The sequence below is a fragment of the Anabrus simplex genome, chromosome 4, assembly GCF_040414725.1.
Source record: "Anabrus simplex isolate iqAnaSimp1 chromosome 4, ASM4041472v1, whole genome shotgun sequence".
Lineage (NCBI taxonomy): Eukaryota > Metazoa > Arthropoda > Insecta > Orthoptera > Tettigoniidae > Anabrus > Anabrus simplex.
The window spans coordinates 120,325,154-120,344,858 of NC_090268.1; the positions used below are offsets into that span (position 1 = coordinate 120,325,154).

The following is a 19,705-nucleotide window of genomic DNA, read 5'->3' on the forward strand; positions in this document are numbered from 1 at the left end:
ATCATGTCAATATGCAGTATATTTAATCAAATGAAAGTTCACAACTGATAAATAACGTTCTTTAACTTTTCAGTCCTATTAAATTCTAATAAAATCAGAGGTCGAAAGATTTACGAATGATTAGCCTTAATGTATCTCAAAGGAAGGTTAGCATTCCACGGTTAAGTATGAAATTGTTATACAATTCTACATCAGTTAGTCCACCCTCCATGCTGAATAGCACTGGCCTGTAGCTTTTCATCAGTGCATATTGGACGACAAATTGAGCACCCCGTGTGAGTGGGGGATGCAGACTGAGAATACACCCACGGTATCCCTGCTTGTTGTAAGAGGCGACTAAGCGGAGCGACCAAGGGATGATAGAATTAGGACCATGAGACTGCTGGTGATTTGTACCATTACTTGATAAACACCATGGGTAGATGTCACTTGTGATTAATACCATCATGTGAGGAACACCATGGGTCTGCTTCACCTACGAGTAGTACCATTATGTGAGGAACGTCGCAGGTCTGGGCATTGCATATGATTAGTACCATCGTGTGCATCCTACTGAGGTGGGAAAGGAAGCGCTTGTTCAGAACGTGCTGTGTGCTGCGCTGGAATGTGTTGGTTCTCCTGTGTTCAGAATGAGTCTGCGTTGCCTTTGATTAGTACCACGATGTGAGGATTACCAAGGGTCTGTGTTACCTGTGATTAGTACCCCTATAGAAGGAACACCATGCTTTTGCATTACCAGTGATTAGTACCATTTTGAGGGCCCAGCGACCTGGATTTTGGACCTCTTTGTACAACAAGCATCATCTTGGAAAATAAGGCATTGTGAATTGGATCCACTAATTGTTTTGGATTCAAGGTCATTTTTCATCATTCGTTTTAGATTTTAGTCAGTGGATACATTTTTAGATAATATGGCCAGCACTACTGAATATTCATTCATTGTTTGCATTTGATATAGGTATGACCAAGTGCTGTTGTGCTAGTTTAGTCAACCCCAGCAGCATTATGATGGCATAACCTCTCCAAAATCCTAAGACACTGCTTTCTTTTAGCAGCTGGCATCCGGAGATGTTTTGTTACCTCATGAAGGCAACTGTCTGCATCATCAACTGAGTCCTCCTAGGCCCATAGTTTACATTTCTTGGCTTTTGGGACTCAATTTGACTTGTCCTGTAGGCCTAAGTCATTGTCATCCTGATTCTAACATTCTCAAAGCAGATGGCACACTTCTTTATGAATTTCCTCCTCAGAGTCTCAAAGCTTTTGAAGTTTAGCTATTTTGCAGTCCATTGTTATTTCACATTTTTCTACAAGGCACTCTTTGGTATCAAGTTTTTTTATATGTTTCATTTCAGGAAAATCATCCTCAGACTACAGAATTCAATTAAGGTAGGCGTATGTACCCAAGGTCCTTGAAAAAAAAAAATTAACTCATCATAAAGCTGCTGATGGGAAAGTCTTAATAAGCAAGAAATTTCTTGTCTAAATCCATGTGAGGGGCAGATGACAAAAGGAATGATCCTTCAAATTCTTGTTCTGTTGTGAATTCAGATATTGTAATATTTGTTTAAAGGACATATTTTTGCTTTTCCAGGGGGATCAGCTCCACTGGCTTGGCTGTGCTCTGTATGTTGCCTGTCGGAGGACAACTATTCCAGTGGTTGGAAGATCTGGAACTATGGTTGAGGGAAATTGTGTCTCATTGACTCGCCTGTTAAGACTATGTAAACTGAGGTAATTCTCCACTAGAAGTCCTACTAGAGACAAGACTCCTTAATTTTTATTCTTCTTTAAATACTGACTCAGCAGTTGACATCCCAGTATTGCAAAAAACAGTTTTGGCAGAGACTTTAATTTTAGAACTTGTGTATGTTTTATTCATTTCCAGTAGTATTAATATTGTGCATAATTTCTGTGGTGTTCTGTTTCAGTCTTATCCAGTTTTTCAATAAAAGCAAAAAATGGGCAGACATGGCTAGCATGCCTCCAGAATTCCGAAGTAAAATTGATAGGCTAGAGAGAAACTTTGCTGTATCAATGGTTATCTTCAAGAAGTTCCAACCAATATTTTTGGAGATGTTCAACAACCCAGCAGACAGTCTATCAAGAACTCCCAGGTCTAGGAAACAGAGGTAAACAAAAACTGTGTATTATTTTTGCAAATTTTGGTATATTATGAGGAGAATTCATTCATTCATTCATTATCATTATAGACTGTTATGCCTTTCAGCGTTCAGTCTGCAAGCCTCTGAGAATTTACTAAACGTCGCCACAATCCTCGATTTGCAACTAGTGTTGTGGCCTCATTTAGTTCTATACCTCTTATCTTTAAATCGTTAGAAACAGAGTCTAACCATCGTCGTCTTGGTCTCCCTCTACTTCTCTTACCCTCCATAACAGAGTCCATTATTCTCCTAGGTAACCTATCCTCCTCCATTCGCCTCACATGACCCCACCACCGAAGCCGGTTTATGCGTACAGCTTCATCCATCGGGTTCATTCCTAAATTAGCCTTTATCTCCTCATTCCGAGTACCCTCCTGCCATTGTTCCCACCTGTTTGTACCAGCAATCATTCTTGCTACTTTCATGTCTGTTACTTCTAACTTATGAATAAGATATCCTGAGTCCACCCAGCTTTCGCTCCCAAGATAGTTTCGTCTGGGAGCTGACTTCCTTCTTACAGAATACTGCTGATCGCAACTGCGAGCTCACTGCATTAGCTTTACTACACCTTGATTCAATCTCACTTACTATATTACCATCCTGGGAAAACACACAACCTAAATACTTGAAATTATCGACCTGTTCTAGCTTTGTATCACTAATCTGACATTCAATTCTGTTGGATTTCTTACCTACTGACATCAATTTAGTCTTCGAGAGGCTAATTTTCATACCATACTCATTGCACCTATTTTCAAGTTCCAAGATGTTAGACTGCAGGCTTTCGGCACAGTCTGCCATTAAGACCAAGTCGTCAGCATAGGCCAGGCTGCTTACTACATTTCCACCTAACTGAATCCCTCCCTGCCATTTTATACCATTCAGCATATGATCCATGTAAACTACAAACAGCAAAGGTGAAAGATTACAGCCTTGTCTAACTCCTGTAAGTACCCTGAACCAAGAACTCATTCTACCATCAATTCTCACTGAAGCCCAATTGTCAACATAAATACCTTTGATTGATTTTAATAATCTACCTTTAATTCCATAGTCCCCCAGTATAGCGAACATCTTTTCCCTCGGTACCCTGTCATATGCTTTCTCTAGATCTACGAAACATAAACACAACTGCCTATTCCTCTCGTAGCATTTTTCAATTACCTGGCGCATACTGAAAATCTGATCCTGACAGCCTCTCTGTGGTCTGAAACCACACTGGTTTTCATCCAACTTCCTCTCAACGACTGATCGCACCCTCCCTTCCAAGATACCTGTGAATACTTTGCCTGGTATACTAATCAATGAGATACCTCGATAGTTGTTGCAATCCTTCCTGTTCCCTTGCTTATAGATAGGTGCAATTACTGCTTTTGTCCAATCTGAAGGTACCTTACCAACACTCCACGCTAATTTGACTACTCTATGAAGCCATTTCATCCCTGCCTTCCCACTATACTTCACCATTTCAGGTCTAATTTCATCTATTCCTGCTGCCTTATGACAATGGAGTTTATTTACTATCCTTTCCACTTCCTCAAGCATAATTTCACCAACATCATTATCCTCCTCCCCATGAGCTTGACTGTTTGCAACACCACCATGATGATTTCCTTTTCCATTGAGAAGATGTTCAAAATATTCCCTCCACCTCTCCAGTGATTCCCTGGGATCTGTTATGAGTTCACCTGAATTACTCAAAACACTGTTCATTTCCTTTTTCCCTCCCTTCCTAAGATTCTTTATTACTGTCCAGAAAGGTTTCCCTGCTGCTTGACCTAGCCTTTCCAGGTTATTACCAAAATCTTCCCACGACTTCTTTTTGGATTCAACAACTATTTGTTTCGCGACTTCTTTTTGGATTCAACAACTATTTGTTTCGCTCTGTTTCTTTCATCTACGTACAAATCCCTGTCTGCCTCGGCCCTTGTTTGGAGCCATTTCTGATAAGCCTTCTTTTTACGTTTACAGGCTGCTCTCACTTCATCATTCCACCAAGATGTTCGCCTTTTCCCATCTTTACACACACTTGTTCCTAGGCATTCCCTTGCTGTTTCTACTACAGCATCCCTGTATGTCACCCATTCACTTTCTATATCCTGAACCTGCTTACTGTCTACTGTTTGAAACTTCTCACTAATCATATCCATGTACTTCTGTCTAATTTCCTCGTCCTGGAGATTTTCTACCCTTATTCGTTTGCAGACAGATTTCACTTTCTCTACCCTAGGCCTAGAGATACTTAGTTCACTACAGATCAGATAATGGTCTGTATCATCGAAAAATCCCCGAAAAACTCGTACATTCCTAAAAGATTTCCTGAATTCAAAGTCTGTTAAGATATAGTCTATTATGGATCTGGTACCCCTAGCCTCCCATGTGTAGCGGTGAATAGCCTTATGCTTGAAGAATGTATTCGTAACAGCTAAACCCATACTAGCACAGAAGTCCAGCAAACGCTTCCCATTCCCATTAGCTTCCATATCTTCCCCACATTTACCAATCACCCTTTCGTATCCTTCAGTTCTATTCCCAACTCTCGCATTGAAATCGCCCATTAGCACTATTCTATCCTTGCTGTTCACCCTGACCACGATGTCACTCAATGCTTCATAAAACTTGTCAACTTCATCCTCATCTGCACCCTCACATGGTGAATACACGGACACAATTCTTGTCCTAATTCCTCCCACTGACAAATCTACCCACATCATTCGCTCACTTACGTGCCTAACGGAAACTATGTTGCGTGCAATGGTATTCCTAATAAAGAGCCCTACCCCAGACTCTGCCCTTCCCTTTCTAACACCTGTCAAGTACACTTTATAATCTCCTATCTCTTCCTCCTTATCTCCCCTTACCCGAATATCACTTACTCCTAGCACATCCAGATGCATCCTCTTTGCTGACTCAGCAAGTTCTACCTTCTTTCTTCCATAAGCCCCGTTAATATTGATAGCTCCCCATCGAATTCCATTTCGTTCGCCAAGTTGTTTCCAAGGAGTCCCTCGCCTGTCAAATGGGAGTGGGACTCCATTACTCCCATAGGTCCGAGGCTTGCTTAAAGTGTTCTGAGCTCGGTAAATTCATGAAGCAGGATGCTGCCCTACTTGCACATAGTCCAAGTGAGGATCTCTCCTCTAACGGGTTATGGACCACCGGTGAATTGTGTAGTCCTAGCCGCCTGAGCACAAGGAGGGCCACGACTCAGAATATGTCCGAGATGCCCACTCCCATTCCATAGCAACTGGCATCCCGACTCTCAGGACCACTTACTAGGCCACTCAGCCGTTGCCCATGGTTCACGAACTAGGACGTGACTACAGTAACCCACAAACATGAACCATTATGAGGAAAAAAAAAAAAAAAAAAAAAAAAAAAAAAAAAAAAAAAAAAAAAAAAAAAAAAAGAAGAAGAAGAAGAAGTATCATACCAGAAGGTGGACCTCTATCAAAGCAAATTTTCTTTAACTCTTTCACTGTCTTAGTCAGACTGCCTTGCTTTCTTTCACAGTGTTCTAAAAACTCGTGTATATAAACAAGAAATACAGAAATAGATGGAAAATTAGTTTTCTTAAAAACTATATGGGCTGGTTGCATAAAGACATCTGACCGGAAATCAATTTAGAACTTAGTTCTGCAAATGGACTGAGATTACGACTTCATCCCTTTGTACAAAACTGAACTCGATTTACACATATGTAGTTCAAATGTAATCAGAGTTCAGAAAAGTGGACGTTGCAACACCGCAAAACAAATGAAATACGAAATAGCTTTGCGCGTTGGATAATACATACGCGTTGAATTGAGCTGGCCATGACTGTTGAAAAATGAACTATGAACGTCATTTGTAGCGTGCACTGGAATTTCTTCATATGCTTTTCGTTCAGCGAACACAAGTGAACGAAAAACGGATATCCGATTTCCCTCAGTCAACTTTCTTTTTTTTCTGATCCTGACGGTATTAGGTTCGCGAAGCGTTGAAAGTCTTTCATTTTCACGGCTTTCATGGTCGTTCGCTTTATTTGATTCATTCTTCGAAGAATCGATTAGTGTTAAGAAGTTGTGATTGCCCAGTTGTACTAGGCTCGTTCGGTCTTGTGTGGTATAATATCACGTCAGGATAAAAATGCTGTCACATAGAGCCCGTTGCATGTCCGTTTTTCCTTTGGTGTACCTGTTACCTACGGCGATATTAAAGGTGTTAAATCATACATTTGGTCATAGTGCTTTTATGAGCACAGCAGAGCGAATACATAGCTGTCAGGAAAAGGTGAAGTAACTCTGTATGTCAACAGTTAGCTCATGTTTCATACGTAGCGCGAATTGAACAGGGCAATACCCAGCTGGCAAATTAAGCACGTTTGAATACATTACATTTTCTCGAAGTACAGTAGGAGTCCATTATAGCGAGAATTCACAATAGCAAAAAATTTACTCGCTATAGCGGATTGTCGTTATATCCGATTGTTTGTTAAGGTCGGGAAACCCCTCATGCACATTAAAATCGGTATGAAACGACAATCAGTTTGTGTTTTTGTGGATAATATCCACACGACGACTTACTTGTTTATTTTTCGAAATCCGATACTACGTGAAAGTGTGTGTTTAATTTCATTCTGAAAGAAATATATTACCGTATTTCTCCGAATCCAAGAGGACCTCCACTTTTCCTTCAAAAAAAATTTAATTCAGGCTTAAAAAGTGCTTTGTAAAATCATATGAATGGCTTTCTTCCACAGTAGGCATTTTTAGACTATTTGTAGATGCCGAACATTGCATTAGTTAAGCCGTAATTTTTTACAGCTGTACAATTATTCTTTATTTCAGCGGGTTTAATAACCAATCACTTAAAATTTTCATCGTAATATCGAAGAGAACCCGTTAAAAATTTGCCGGCAATACCTATTCCACGCGTCTCTACAATACGACGATCCATCGGGAAAATATTTTTGCTTACTATGAAACTGTTACTTTCACTCAGTGACTGGCTGCTGCTAAACACACGTCTCACTTGCCGGGTTCAGCCAACTTCACCGGTTAGTGATGTATAGGTCTTTGAAGGTCTACGAACGTGTTTATTGTGCCGCGGTATGGCAATTCCGCCCGTGCATTTTTTGTGCACATACCTCACAATTTCATCTTTGACTTCTTTAAAGCATCCTTGTTGCGTTCCACTGAATGCAATTTTTGTACAGTACGCATTTTTAAACTACCTATTTTCGTCTTCACGATAACACTGAATATTGGCTTTAGTTAGGCTTATACCGTATTTTCTTGCGGCTGCACAATTATTATACATTTCAGAGTGTTTAATAGCCATTAACTTATAATTGGCATCATAACATCGACGAGAAACCGTTGAAAATTTGCTGGCAATACCTGTGCCACGTATCTTTTCAATCTTTTCCATCACGAAAATATTCCTGTTGTTTTTAAAACTTACTTTTACTAAGCGTCAGGTACAGTAGACGCGTTATAACTCTGCTACTGAGTAGCTGTGGCCTTTCTAAGAATTCGAAGGCTAGCATGTTTTAGTTCTATTCTGCAGATCTGAGAAACATTTTTGTAGAGGATAATAGAATGTCATTCTCTCTTCACTATTTCCCGAGATCCAGTGACGTTACACATAGACTTTGTACAACCGGTCGCCTCGGCTAGCGATGTATGATAAAGAGGCAATCGTTTATTGTCAACGAGTTTTGTGCGTGTGTGCCCACGCGCAGGCTGAAAAAAGACAGCGTGGTTACTGCGGTATTTGCCAGTGGTGTTCATTACTGTCAGGCCGCGAATGCAAGACGACACTTGATTTTTCAAATAAGATTCTGAGAAAAAAAGTTTTGCATTCGGAGACATACGGTATCACTCCACAGGCTTCTGTGGCAAACATTGCTGTTTTCTTCTTCAAACGGCGTCACATAACGTAACCGTATGTGTGTCATGAAAACATATTTCAAACGAATGTAGAGAAATGATAACCTCCTCGCTAAAAGTTTACATGAGAATAGAATATAAACTATCCTCTGAAATTAGTGATGTATCCTGCCATATCTTGAGGTGTATCTCATTATTACTTAATTTCAGTATACGGTATACCATTAAAATTAAGAGATCGTTTACTTCAGCCTTTATTTTTAACGAGTTAACAACTGCTGTCGGCCACATTATTTGCGCATTTATTACGAAAAAGTGTTATCCTCTTTCATTTCGAATTTTCTTTAGAGAACAGCAGTTGACAGGTATTACTAATCGACTCCAACATCGCCTTTGAATGTTGACGAGAGAGCTCGCAAATGCACATTGCGAGAAAATTATACAGTACCAATGATGATCGATTGCATTTTGTGGCACACGTTTCAGTTTTCTTATTCAAACAGCGTCACCTATCCTAACTTAACTGTGCTATACGTATGATGAAAACATACTTCAAGCGCCAGTAGAGAAATTATAACCTTCTCGCTATAAATTTATATGATATAGCTTTTTCGTAATTTAACGGATGCAAGAAAATATGAAGTGACCTCTGTAATCAATGACGCACTCTGCCATATCTTGAGGTGTATCCCATTCTTACTTAATTGCTAGCATTAAAAGCGATCATTTATTCAGCCTTTATCTTTAACGAGTTAAGAACTGTTTTCGTACACGTTATTAACAAATTTATTACGAAAAATCTTCATTTTCATTTTTTTTTTTTTTTTACGGAATAGCAGTCGACGGGAATTTCTAATCGACTCCGACATTGCCTTTGAATGTCGTCGAGAGCACTCGCTAGTGGTCATAGCGAGAAAACTATACCGAAGATGATCGATCACATGCAGTATAATGACAGGGTGCATAAATATCGGTAACGGAATAATTCGTGTGCGCTTAATCGCTCGTAATAACAAATGTGTCAGTGATAGGGCTCTCGCTGTAACCGAAGGATAATACACAGTTTAGTATAGGAATTTTGAAGGGACGGACAAAAACTGTCGTTACAACGGGGTTCTCGTTACATGCCGTACTCGCTATAGTGTACTTCTACTGTACTTGGATAGAATTTCGGAACAATCACAGTGCTGACCTTTTAATGCTTGTAGATTTAAGACTAGGTATAGAAAACTGTAGTTCCATTTTAAATTGATGCCATTCTATCGTGAACCGTCCATATGTTATTTGAGATGGACAACTTAGCTGAATAACCCTCTATATCCCACTAATCAGAGATCTGTAAAACATGAACGAGATTCTAATGTAATATCGTAAGCAATTCATAGAGGTTATGTTGCAGAATTAGCATGCGTTTCACTGCATTATAAGAAGCGTAATACAGCTTATATACAGACAACAACTATAGGTAACAATGTTTTAGGTTAATCTTTTGTGTATTTTCTTATGATGTATCGTAACAACACAGGTAATATTATGTTTACAATCAGCTGTTCTTGTATCTCGAATAGAAAACAACTCCTTGAACTGAGATCAAAGTGTGTGATCGAAGAAATTTCTTCAGTTAAAGTTAAACCTAGATCAGTGCAAATTGATCTAAGATTAACGGTTATACAACAACAAAATCCGAGTTTAGTGTGAACTTAGATCAATTTCGTCTTTCATATAAGATCAAATGGTTTATGCAACCAGCCCTAAAAGTCATTTGAAAAAATGAATTCAAAGAACTCTAGTTCTGTAAAATTGTCAGGATTATCTATTTTTAATCCTGCTTGCCCAATAAATTCTAGTTTATTGGGGATAGGAAAATCGTCTACAAATTTAGGGGAATTTACAGCACCAGAGTGTAAAGTCTCATCAACACCACATGTTGCCGGTAAAACAGTATCGAGAATACTACTGTCGTCTTCATCACAATTGATATTTTTATCATCTCTAGGTTCACTTGAACTTTCACTAAAAAATCATTATCACGATACAATTCTCTTTTGATATCATTTAGCAAAGAACACGAAACACCACGTGAGGAAGTCATAGTGTATAGAAACGGAAGCTAGCGACATTCTTTTGTCTCTAGTTGGGTCTTGCAAGGAGGTTGAATACTTAGAGCAGCGCTTTTGCAAAGGGAATATTTTCGTGGTTACAGTGATGTGCAACAGATGAGGTTCGTGTGCAGTCAAAGCGGGCAAACAGGCAAAACTGCACAAGCCTATTCGGGCTGACACTGTGTAACATAATTGGAAGCCTGAGTACGTACCCAGACAGTGAAGGAGTTAAAACATAGTGGATCATCAATCCAGGATTATCATCAGAAATCTATAGCAAGACGGAAATATCTTCCATTTTTAATCTTCATTTCTTTGCACCAGTCACTGCCTTTAAAGTAAAAATTTTTATAATGTTTTATTCATTGGAAATAATTCAGTGTTGTTACTTTGCAGGAGCTCACCTTGCACCCCCTCAAAAGTATTCGATTTCTGCTGGACATTGTTTGTATGTGTGAAAGGAGAATTTACAGACATCAGTGATGATCTAGTCAATTCATATCATCTTCTACTGGCCTGCTGTGATCTGATCTTTGCGAATGCCCTGTTGGCTGATCGACGGGACATTCTCAATCCAGACTTTCAAGGTAAAGTTCTTCTCTAAATGGGTGTATATAGTGTATTTGTAATTCTATATAGGTTTTGTTGGGTGCATGGTAGCCGCCAGTGCAAAGCAGAGACATTGTATCAAGCAATACAATTATGTAGAATTTGATTTCACTTATGCAGGAACTTCAGAGTGACAGTTTACATTACCTTTTCCTGAAGATTTTCTGGAAAATCATTTTGTTCCTAAATCGTTCACATAGAAGTACTCGCATATCATACACTACTTGATCAAAAGTATCCGGACACCTATCTGAATTTGCACTTAGACTTTACACGTGTTACGTTCCCTATTACTGGACAATTTTCTCCATTGGCTTTACGTCACACCGACACAGGTCTTACGGCGACAATGGGATAGGAAGGGGCTAGGAGTTGGAAGGAAGTGGCTGTGGCCTTAATTAAGCATTTGCCTGATGTGAAAATGAGAAACCACGAAAATCTATTTTATGGGCTGCCAACAGTGTGGTTCGAACCCACTAACTCCCAAATGCAAGCTCACAGCTGATCGCCCCTAACGGCATGGCAGTCTCTATAATATACAATAATAAAGTTTTATTATGAATCCACCTGTTCAATACATTATAATGTTGTTACATTAAAATAACAGGTGGATTCATAATAAAACTTTATTATTGTATATTAACAGATTTCAATACGGATTAAAACATGAGATTAGTCACTTGCAATGGCAGTCTCTCTCGGTTATTAGACATTAATATGGGGTGGGTCCACTCTTAGTCTTCATGACTGCTTTAACTCTGTTGGGGACACTTTCAATGAGGTGTCTGAATGTCTTGGAAGAATGACAGCCCATTCTTCTTCAAGAGCCGAAACCAGAGAAGGTAGTGATTGTCGGATGCTGGGATCCCATCCCAGAGGTGTTCCATTGGGTTCAAGTCAAGACTCTGGGCAGGCCAGTCCATTTCAGGAATGTTATCATTCACAAACCATTGCCTCACAGATGCAGCTTCATGACAGGGTGCATTGTCATGCTGATACAAACAACTGTCGTCTCCAAACTGGTTCTCTACTGTGTGCAATACATAAGGATTTAAAATATGTTCATATCCTTTCGCATTAGAGTTTTCTTATGTGTAATGAGCAGGAGATCGACCATTGTACCCCTTACTTTTTAACTCCTAATGCACAGTCATTGTGCTGGCTGGACTGCTGGTAGCACTTTGGAACTCACGAGTGATTTCCTTCCCGCTGATTTGAGATTTTTTTACAACCACCCTCCGCAATGCTCGGTGGTTCCTGTCCATCATTAAAATGCTGTCTGTCCGGTCTTGGTTTAGCTGCAGTTGTTCCTTTGCATTTGCACTTTACAATCACATCACCAACAGTCAACTTGGGCAGCTTTAGAAGGGTTGAAATGACTCTGATGGATTTGTTACTCAGGTGACATCTAATGACTAGTCCACGTTCATAGTCACAGAGCTTTCCTGACTGACCCATTCTGCTGTTACTGCTTCTCTAATGACAACACATGCTCCCCACCTCCTTTTATACTGTGGGTCTGCCTCTCGTGACATCTAAGGTTTTAATTCCACATTACGTAGTGGTGTCTGGTTACTTTTGATACTTTGGTGATGAGTGAGTTAGTTTGTTGCAGTCATTCAGATTGCCTTCTTTCCTCTTACCTGCCAACCCTTCCAATTTTTTACTCGTCTTCTGATTTTCCGATTTATTTTTACTTCTTATTTTTGAGCAGTACGGTCAATACTCTTCCCCTAGGATAAATTGTGTGCTTTTGTAATTTTTGCAACCTCATTTTCAAGCAAATTTATTTGATGCCTTATTTGGAGAGTGTATTGTGTTTTCCACTCACTAGAGCATCGTGTGTGTTTTACAGCGGGGAATTTGGGATGGCAATCGTCCTTCAAGCGAGAGATGCTAGCATGCGTTAGCGACTCCGTTAATCGGATGGCCAAGCAGGCATCAATTTTTGGTAATGAGGAAGTTCATAGTGCATTGGCACTGCCGGTGGCTCCATGTAGCCTACACATTGGCCTCCACGGTATGCACTAGCCATGCGTCTTGGTAGGTGTCCTAGGTACCAACTGATGAGCCAAACCTAGCACACGGGGGCGAAATGCTGGCAGCCAGAAATGGGTTAGCTGGAAAATTTATAATGTCCAATAACGGACCATTTATATTGGTATTATCTGTTAATCGGAACGAAAGATTGAGTTTCTTATTGTGTGGTTCGTGCACTGTTAACATTGTTTTTGTGCGTAGTATCGTTGGAGTTCTAGGCCACAAGTGGTTCTCATTATTTTTTTTTTGGTTCTGTGCTTTTCTCCCTGTCGAAGTCGCGTGTTTATAATATATGACCAGGCGAGTTGGCCGTGCTGTTAGGGGTGCGCAGCTGTGAGCTTGCATCCAGGAGATAGTGAGTTCGAACCCCACTGTCGGCAGTCCTGAAGATGGTTTTCTGTGCTTTCCCTTTTTCACAGCAGATAAAGCCTGGGGCTGTACCTTAATTAAGGCCACGGCCGCTTCCTTCCCACTCCTAACTCTTTCCTATCTCGTCGTCACAATAAGATATGTCTGTGTCGGTGCGATGTAAAGCAAACAACAAGAAATATATATGACACATACTGATCTGTTTTGTATGTGGTAGTTCCGTGTATTTCAGTGCATTTGTGTTCATTCTTAGTTAATTTTAATGAGTTGAATGTATTTCAGAGAGTTGTTGTCTGTGACAGTTTCTGGTATTTTCTCTTCACATTATGACCAAAAAACATAACACACGTTATCTCCATGTGTTCAGAGATACCTATAAAGTTGAATTTTGAATTTTCATGTTGCAAATAAAGGAAACTATTACGTGTTTTGTTCCATGTTTGCTACATTTTCTTGTAACCATTTTTGTTTTCTTAGTATAAGATTTGAAATTTAATGGTCAATTTGCCTTGTAACTGTAGATATGGATGCCTTTTATGTCATCCTTTTTTCATCACGACCGTGCTGCAATATACCTGATGAAATCCAAGAATTTAAAAAAAAATCTTCGTATTTTTGATTTCTAAGAGTTGGCAGGCGTGTTTCTCCCTCTCCTATTCGTATTTCTGGCCTTTTCCCCAATTTATTGTGGTTATCATCTGGTGTGGATTTGGTGAAGTTTTATGGCCGGATGATCTTGCTGATGCCAGCTCTCACTGTAAGGTGGTATTAATTATTGCATGTTTCCGTGGTAGTTGGTGGTGGGGTGTATTGTATATATATGAAGAGAAATGTATTAATACAAACACAAACACCCAGTTCCTGATCCAGAGGAATTAACCTTACGATATTGTAAAATCTCTGGCTTGACTAGAAATCGAACCCAGAGCCTCTGAAGCATAGATCAGCATGCCAAGGAGCTAGACTTCTTTCCCGTTACATCTGTAACTAAGAGGTCAAGAATCATAACTCGCAAATCTCATACCTATCAGGAGAGAAGATAAAGCTATCTGTACGCTTCATTGAGCTCTTATTACCGCCTCATAGTTAGGACTATTTTTACATTTAGCTATTTCTTTCTTTATTATTTTACTTACTTTATACAGTTTGACATACTAATTGTATAATTATAATTGCCTATACAGTAGAAGTTCGCTATAGCGAGTACGGCATATAACGAGAACCCCGTTATAACGATAACTTTTATCCGTCCCTTCAAAATTCCTATATTAAACTGTGTATTATCCTTCGGTTACAGCGAGAGCCCTATCACTGACACATCTGTTATTACGAACGATTAGGCGTGCTCAGTTTTATTTCGTTGCCAATATTTATGCACCCAGTCGTTATACTGCATGTGATCGATCATCTTCGGTACCGTATCGTTTTCTTGCTATGCCCATCAGCAGGCTCTCGCGTCGACATTCAAAGGCAATATCGGAGTCGATTAGTAATTCCCGTCGACTGCTGCTCCGTAAAGAAAAATGAAAATGAAGATTTTTCGTAATAAATGCGTTAATAACGTGTACGATAACAGTTCTTAACTCGTTAAAGGTAAAGGCTGAATAAATCGTCGCTTAATTTTAATGCTAAATACTGCAATTAAATAAGAATGGGATACACCTCAAGATATGGCAGAGTGCGTCATTGATTACAGAGTTCACTTTATATTTTCTTGCGTCCGTTAAATTACCGAAAAGGCTATTATCGTGTAAATTTATAGCGAGAAGGTTATAATTTCTCTACTGGCGCTTGAAGTATGTTTTCATCATACATACAGTACAGATAAGTTAGGATAGGTAACACTATTTGAATAACAAAACTGAAAGGTTTGCCACAAAATGCGTTTGATCATCTTCGGTACGGTATAGTTTTCACACTGTGCGTTTGCGAGCTCTCTCGTCAACATTCGAAGGCAATATTGGAGTCAATTAGTAATACACGTCGACTGCTGTTCTCTAATGAAAATTCGAAATGAAATAGGATAACACGTTTTCGTAATAAATGCGTAAATAACGTGGCCGATAGCAGTTGTTAACTCGTTAAAAATAAAGGCTGAATAAAGGATCTCTTAATTTTAATGGTATACCGTATACTGAAATTAAGTAATAATGAGATACACCTCAAGATATGGCAGGATACATCACTAATTTCAGAGGGTAGTTTATATTATCTCGCGTCTAGTTAAATTTCGGAAAGCTATTCCCATGTCAATTTTTAGCGAGGAGGTTATCATTTTTCTACATGCATTTCTATTAGGTTTTCATGATACATATACGGTTAGGTTAGGTGATGCCGTTTGAAGAAGGAAACTGAAATGTTTGCCACAGAAGCCTCTGGAGTGATACCGTATTTCTCTGAATCCAAGACGACGGTTTTTTCTCAGACTCTGAGGTGAAAAATCAAGGGTCGTTTTGCATTCGCGGCCTGATAGTAATGAACACCGCTGGCAACTAACGCAGTAGCCAGGCTGTTTCTTTTCATCCCTTGCCCCGTGGACACATGAAACTCGTTGACAATAAACGACCGCCTATTTATCATACATCGCTAGCTGCGGCGACCAGTTGTACAGTGCCTACATGTAACCTCACTGGATCTCAGGATAAAGTGAAGAGAAAAACAAAAATGTTTCTAAAATTTGCAGAACGACATCAAACGAGCCTTCGAATTCTTAGAAAGGCCACGGCTACTCAGTAACAGAGTTGTAACGCATCTGCTGTGCCTGACGCTTAGTAAAATTAAGTTTTATAGACAGCAGGAATATTTTCGTGATGGATCGTCGTAACGTAAAGATACGTGGAACAGGTATTGCCGTCAAATTTTCAACGGGTTCTCGTCAATGTTATGATGCCACTTTTAATTTAATGGCTGTTAAACACTTGGAAATGTACTGTATATAAATTGTGCAGCCGCAAGAAAATACGGCATAGGCCTAACTAACGCCTATATTCGGCGTTACCGTGAGACAAAGTTTAAAAATGCGTACTGCACAAAAAATGCATTCGGTGGTCCGCATCAAGGACACCTTAAAGAAGTCGAAGATGAAATTGTGAGGTATGTGCACAAAAATGCAAGGGCGGAATTGCCATACCGCGGTGCAATAAATTCGTTCGCTGTTGACTTTCGAAGACAAGCAAGATGTGTGTGTAGCGGCAGCCAGTTATAGCTGACGCTGAGTGGAAGTAACAGTTTCATAGTAAGCAAGAATATTTTCCTGATGGATCGTCGTATTGTAGAGACGCGTGGAATGTGTATTGCCGGCAAATTTTCAAAGAGTTCCCTTTGATATTATGATGCCAATTTTAAGTTAATGGTTATTAAACCTGCTGAAATAAAGCATAATTTTACAGCCAATGTTCGGCATCTACAAACAGTCTAAAAATGCATACTGTATAAGAAAGACATTCATATGATTTTACAAAGCACTTTTTAAGCCTGATTAAAATTTTTTGAAGGAAAAAGTAGGGGTCGTCTTGTATTTGGAGAAATACGGTAATATATTTTTTTCACAATGAAATTAAACACTACTCTTTCACGTTGCGTCGGATTTCGAAAAACAACAAGCAAGTAAGCCGTAGTGTGGATATTATCCGCGAAAACGCAAGTTTTGAACAAACTGATTTAATTATCAATAATCTTGACCATGATGGTCGGGATTGGATCCGTATTGACTTAGTAACAGTAAATATGTTGGAAGATGGTCCGCCTAGTCAATACTATTTATTTATTTATTTACCTTTCACCTTAACATCTAGTACATGTTTAGAGAATATTATGTATTCTCTTCCTCAGCTAGTGGATTAAAATTCAGTATACAATAAGACCTGACTAAAATAGGGGGGGGCATTAAAAATTCAAAACAATGAGTATTACAATGTAACACTTAATGTAACACAGAATTTTAATCCAATAGCTGAGGAAGAGAATACATAATATTCTCGAAACATGTACTAGATGTTAAGGTGAAAGGTAAATAAATAAATAGTATTGACTAGGCGGACCATCTTCCAACATATTTACTGAAACTGATTTAGTACGTTTACATGGGGATTGAGATCGATTTGAGTATACTAACCATATTGAATAGGAAAACAACGTATACAGATGATGCAGAATTGTAATAAAATAGATATCACCTCATAGAATTTAAAAACGCCAAATGTAGAAGCCCAGGAGATAACTTTCAGTTTTGAAAGTATGTGTGGTATTCCAGATGTAATTGGTGCAACAGATAGAATGCACATTCCAATTTTACCCCCAACAGAAGGTTATCGTGATTTACTTAATTGCCAGGGCTGGCCGTCTTATAATATGATTGTAGTTGCTGATCATTTGTACAGGTAAATATATTTACTGGCTTATTATATTTGTTATTTCGACAGAACTTTAATGTTGATGATTTTGTCAGAACAAACATGGAGTGTGTGCGCAGTCGTTTTCAATACAATCTCAGTACGATCCGCGTTTACATGGAACTTAATTCGAACCGAGTACGATACGATCCCAGACTTTACCGTATCGACCTTGAGACTCAATCCGAACTGAGTCCCCGTTTACATGGTGTTTTCAATACGGGAAGTGTACTCAGATCGATCTGAATCCTGCATGTAAACGTACTAATTGCCATTTCACACTGATCTTAATGTGTATGGGGGATTTCCCGTTTTTTTACCAAAAAATCGGATATAACGACAGTTCCCTATAGCGAGTGAATTTTTCGCCGTTATGAATTCTCGCTATAACGGACTTCTACTCTATTTTAAAATGGACGTACAGCAGTTTACCTCCAGACAACTTCCTGTTTACAACCCATAATGGATGAGAATGAAGCTGGAAAGGCCAGACTAAGTGGCTTAGACAGTAGAGCGCTGGCCTTCTAAGCTCAACTTGACGGGCTCGATCATGGCTCAGTGTGGTGGTATTTGAAGGTGCTCAAATACACCAGCCTCATATCCGTAGATTTACTTGCACATAAAAGAAAACCTGCGAGACAAAATCTCAGCAATACGTGTCCGAAAACCGTAAAAGTAGTTAGTGGGACGAGAAACAAATGAAATATTATTATTACTAATTTTCTTATCTATATATTTAAAATGGAGATTTGTCTGTACATTGCTCAGAATTTAAAAAGAATGGTTTTCCGTGGTTTCCCATTTTCACACCAGGCAAATGCTGGGGCTGTACCTTAATTAAGGCCACGGCCATTTCCCATTCCTAGGCCTTTACTGTACCATTGTCGCCACAAGACCTATCTGTGTCGGTGCGACGCAAAGCAAATAGCAAATTATTTAGTCACGCTAAGTGAAACGGTAGTTTAGTGGAAGGCCTAAAATGTAACTCTCAAATATTTGTTACTACTGGTCCTGTCAATAAATACTACATAACTAAAGTTATATAGAATTAAATTGCCTATTTTTTATGCCTTATACATTTTTACTGTACCGGCTATAACAGAGATATTCATGAATCTGTATTATGGTCCATATCAACGATGAGGCACGAGAAAATGGATAAACAGAATTTAATGAACATCGGTATGTAGAGTTAGGGAGTAACAAACTACAGTCTAAGCTATAAATAATTTTATTCACCCGGGATGAAATGGTAGTTTAGGGGAAGATGCCTAAAATTTAATTTGTAAATACCAATGTTATTGGTCCTATCAAAAAGTACTACATAAAAATGTTACGGAGAATACAATTTCCGATCGTGTGTTTTATTCAGTTTTACCGTACCAAACTATCAGTCAATACTGATTTGCATTTAGGGCAGTTGCCCAGGTGGCAGATTCTCTATCTGTTGTTTTCCTAGCATTTTCTTAAATGATTGCAAAGAAATTGGAAATTTATTGAACATCTTCCTTGGTAAGTTATTCCAATCCCTAACGAATATTTGCCCCAATTTGTCCTCTTGAATTCCAACGTTATCTTCATATTGCGATCTTTCCTACTTTTAAAGGCATCAGTCAAACTTATTCGTCTACTAATGTCATTCCATGCCATCTTTCTGCTGACAGCTCGGAACTCATTCGGGACAAATATTTCGGGTTTCCTATCGGAATCGACATCCATGTCACATAACACGTAGTCGGGCAGCTCGTCTTCTTTCTCCCAAGTTTTCCCAGCCCAAACTTTGCAAATTTTTATGTAACGCTACTCTTTTGTCGGAAATCACCTAGAACAAATCGAGCTGCTTTTCTTTGGATTTTTTCCAGTTTAATCAAGTAATCCTGGTTAGGGTCCCATACACTGGAACCATACTCTAGTTGGGGTCTTAACAGAGACTTACACGCCCTCTCCTTTACATCCTCACTACAACCCCTATACACCCTCATAACCATGTGCATAGATCTGTACCCTTCATTTACAATCCCATTTATGTGATAACTCCAATGAAGATCTTTCCTTATATTAACACCTAGGTACTTACAGTGATCCCCAAAAGGAACTTTCACCCCATCAATGCAGTAAGTAAAACTGAGAGGACTTTTCCTATTTTTGAAGCTCAC

The 19,705-nt window shown here is 39.1% G+C and overlaps 1 protein-coding gene across 1 annotated transcript in view; it reads left to right on the forward strand.

The window, feature by feature from the left end:
• LOC136872483 (retinoblastoma-like protein 1) overlaps positions 1–19,705 on the forward strand; it is a 158,224-nt gene that overhangs the window by 10,664 nt on the left and 127,855 nt on the right. Inside the window, exons 2-4 of the mRNA XM_067146289.2 lie at positions 1,595–1,734; positions 1,932–2,132; positions 10,537–10,727. Coding sequence (XP_067002390.2) covers positions 1,595–1,734; positions 1,932–2,132; positions 10,537–10,727 — 532 coding nt within the window. The remainder of the gene's footprint in view (positions 1–1,594; positions 1,735–1,931; positions 2,133–10,536; positions 10,728–19,705) is intronic.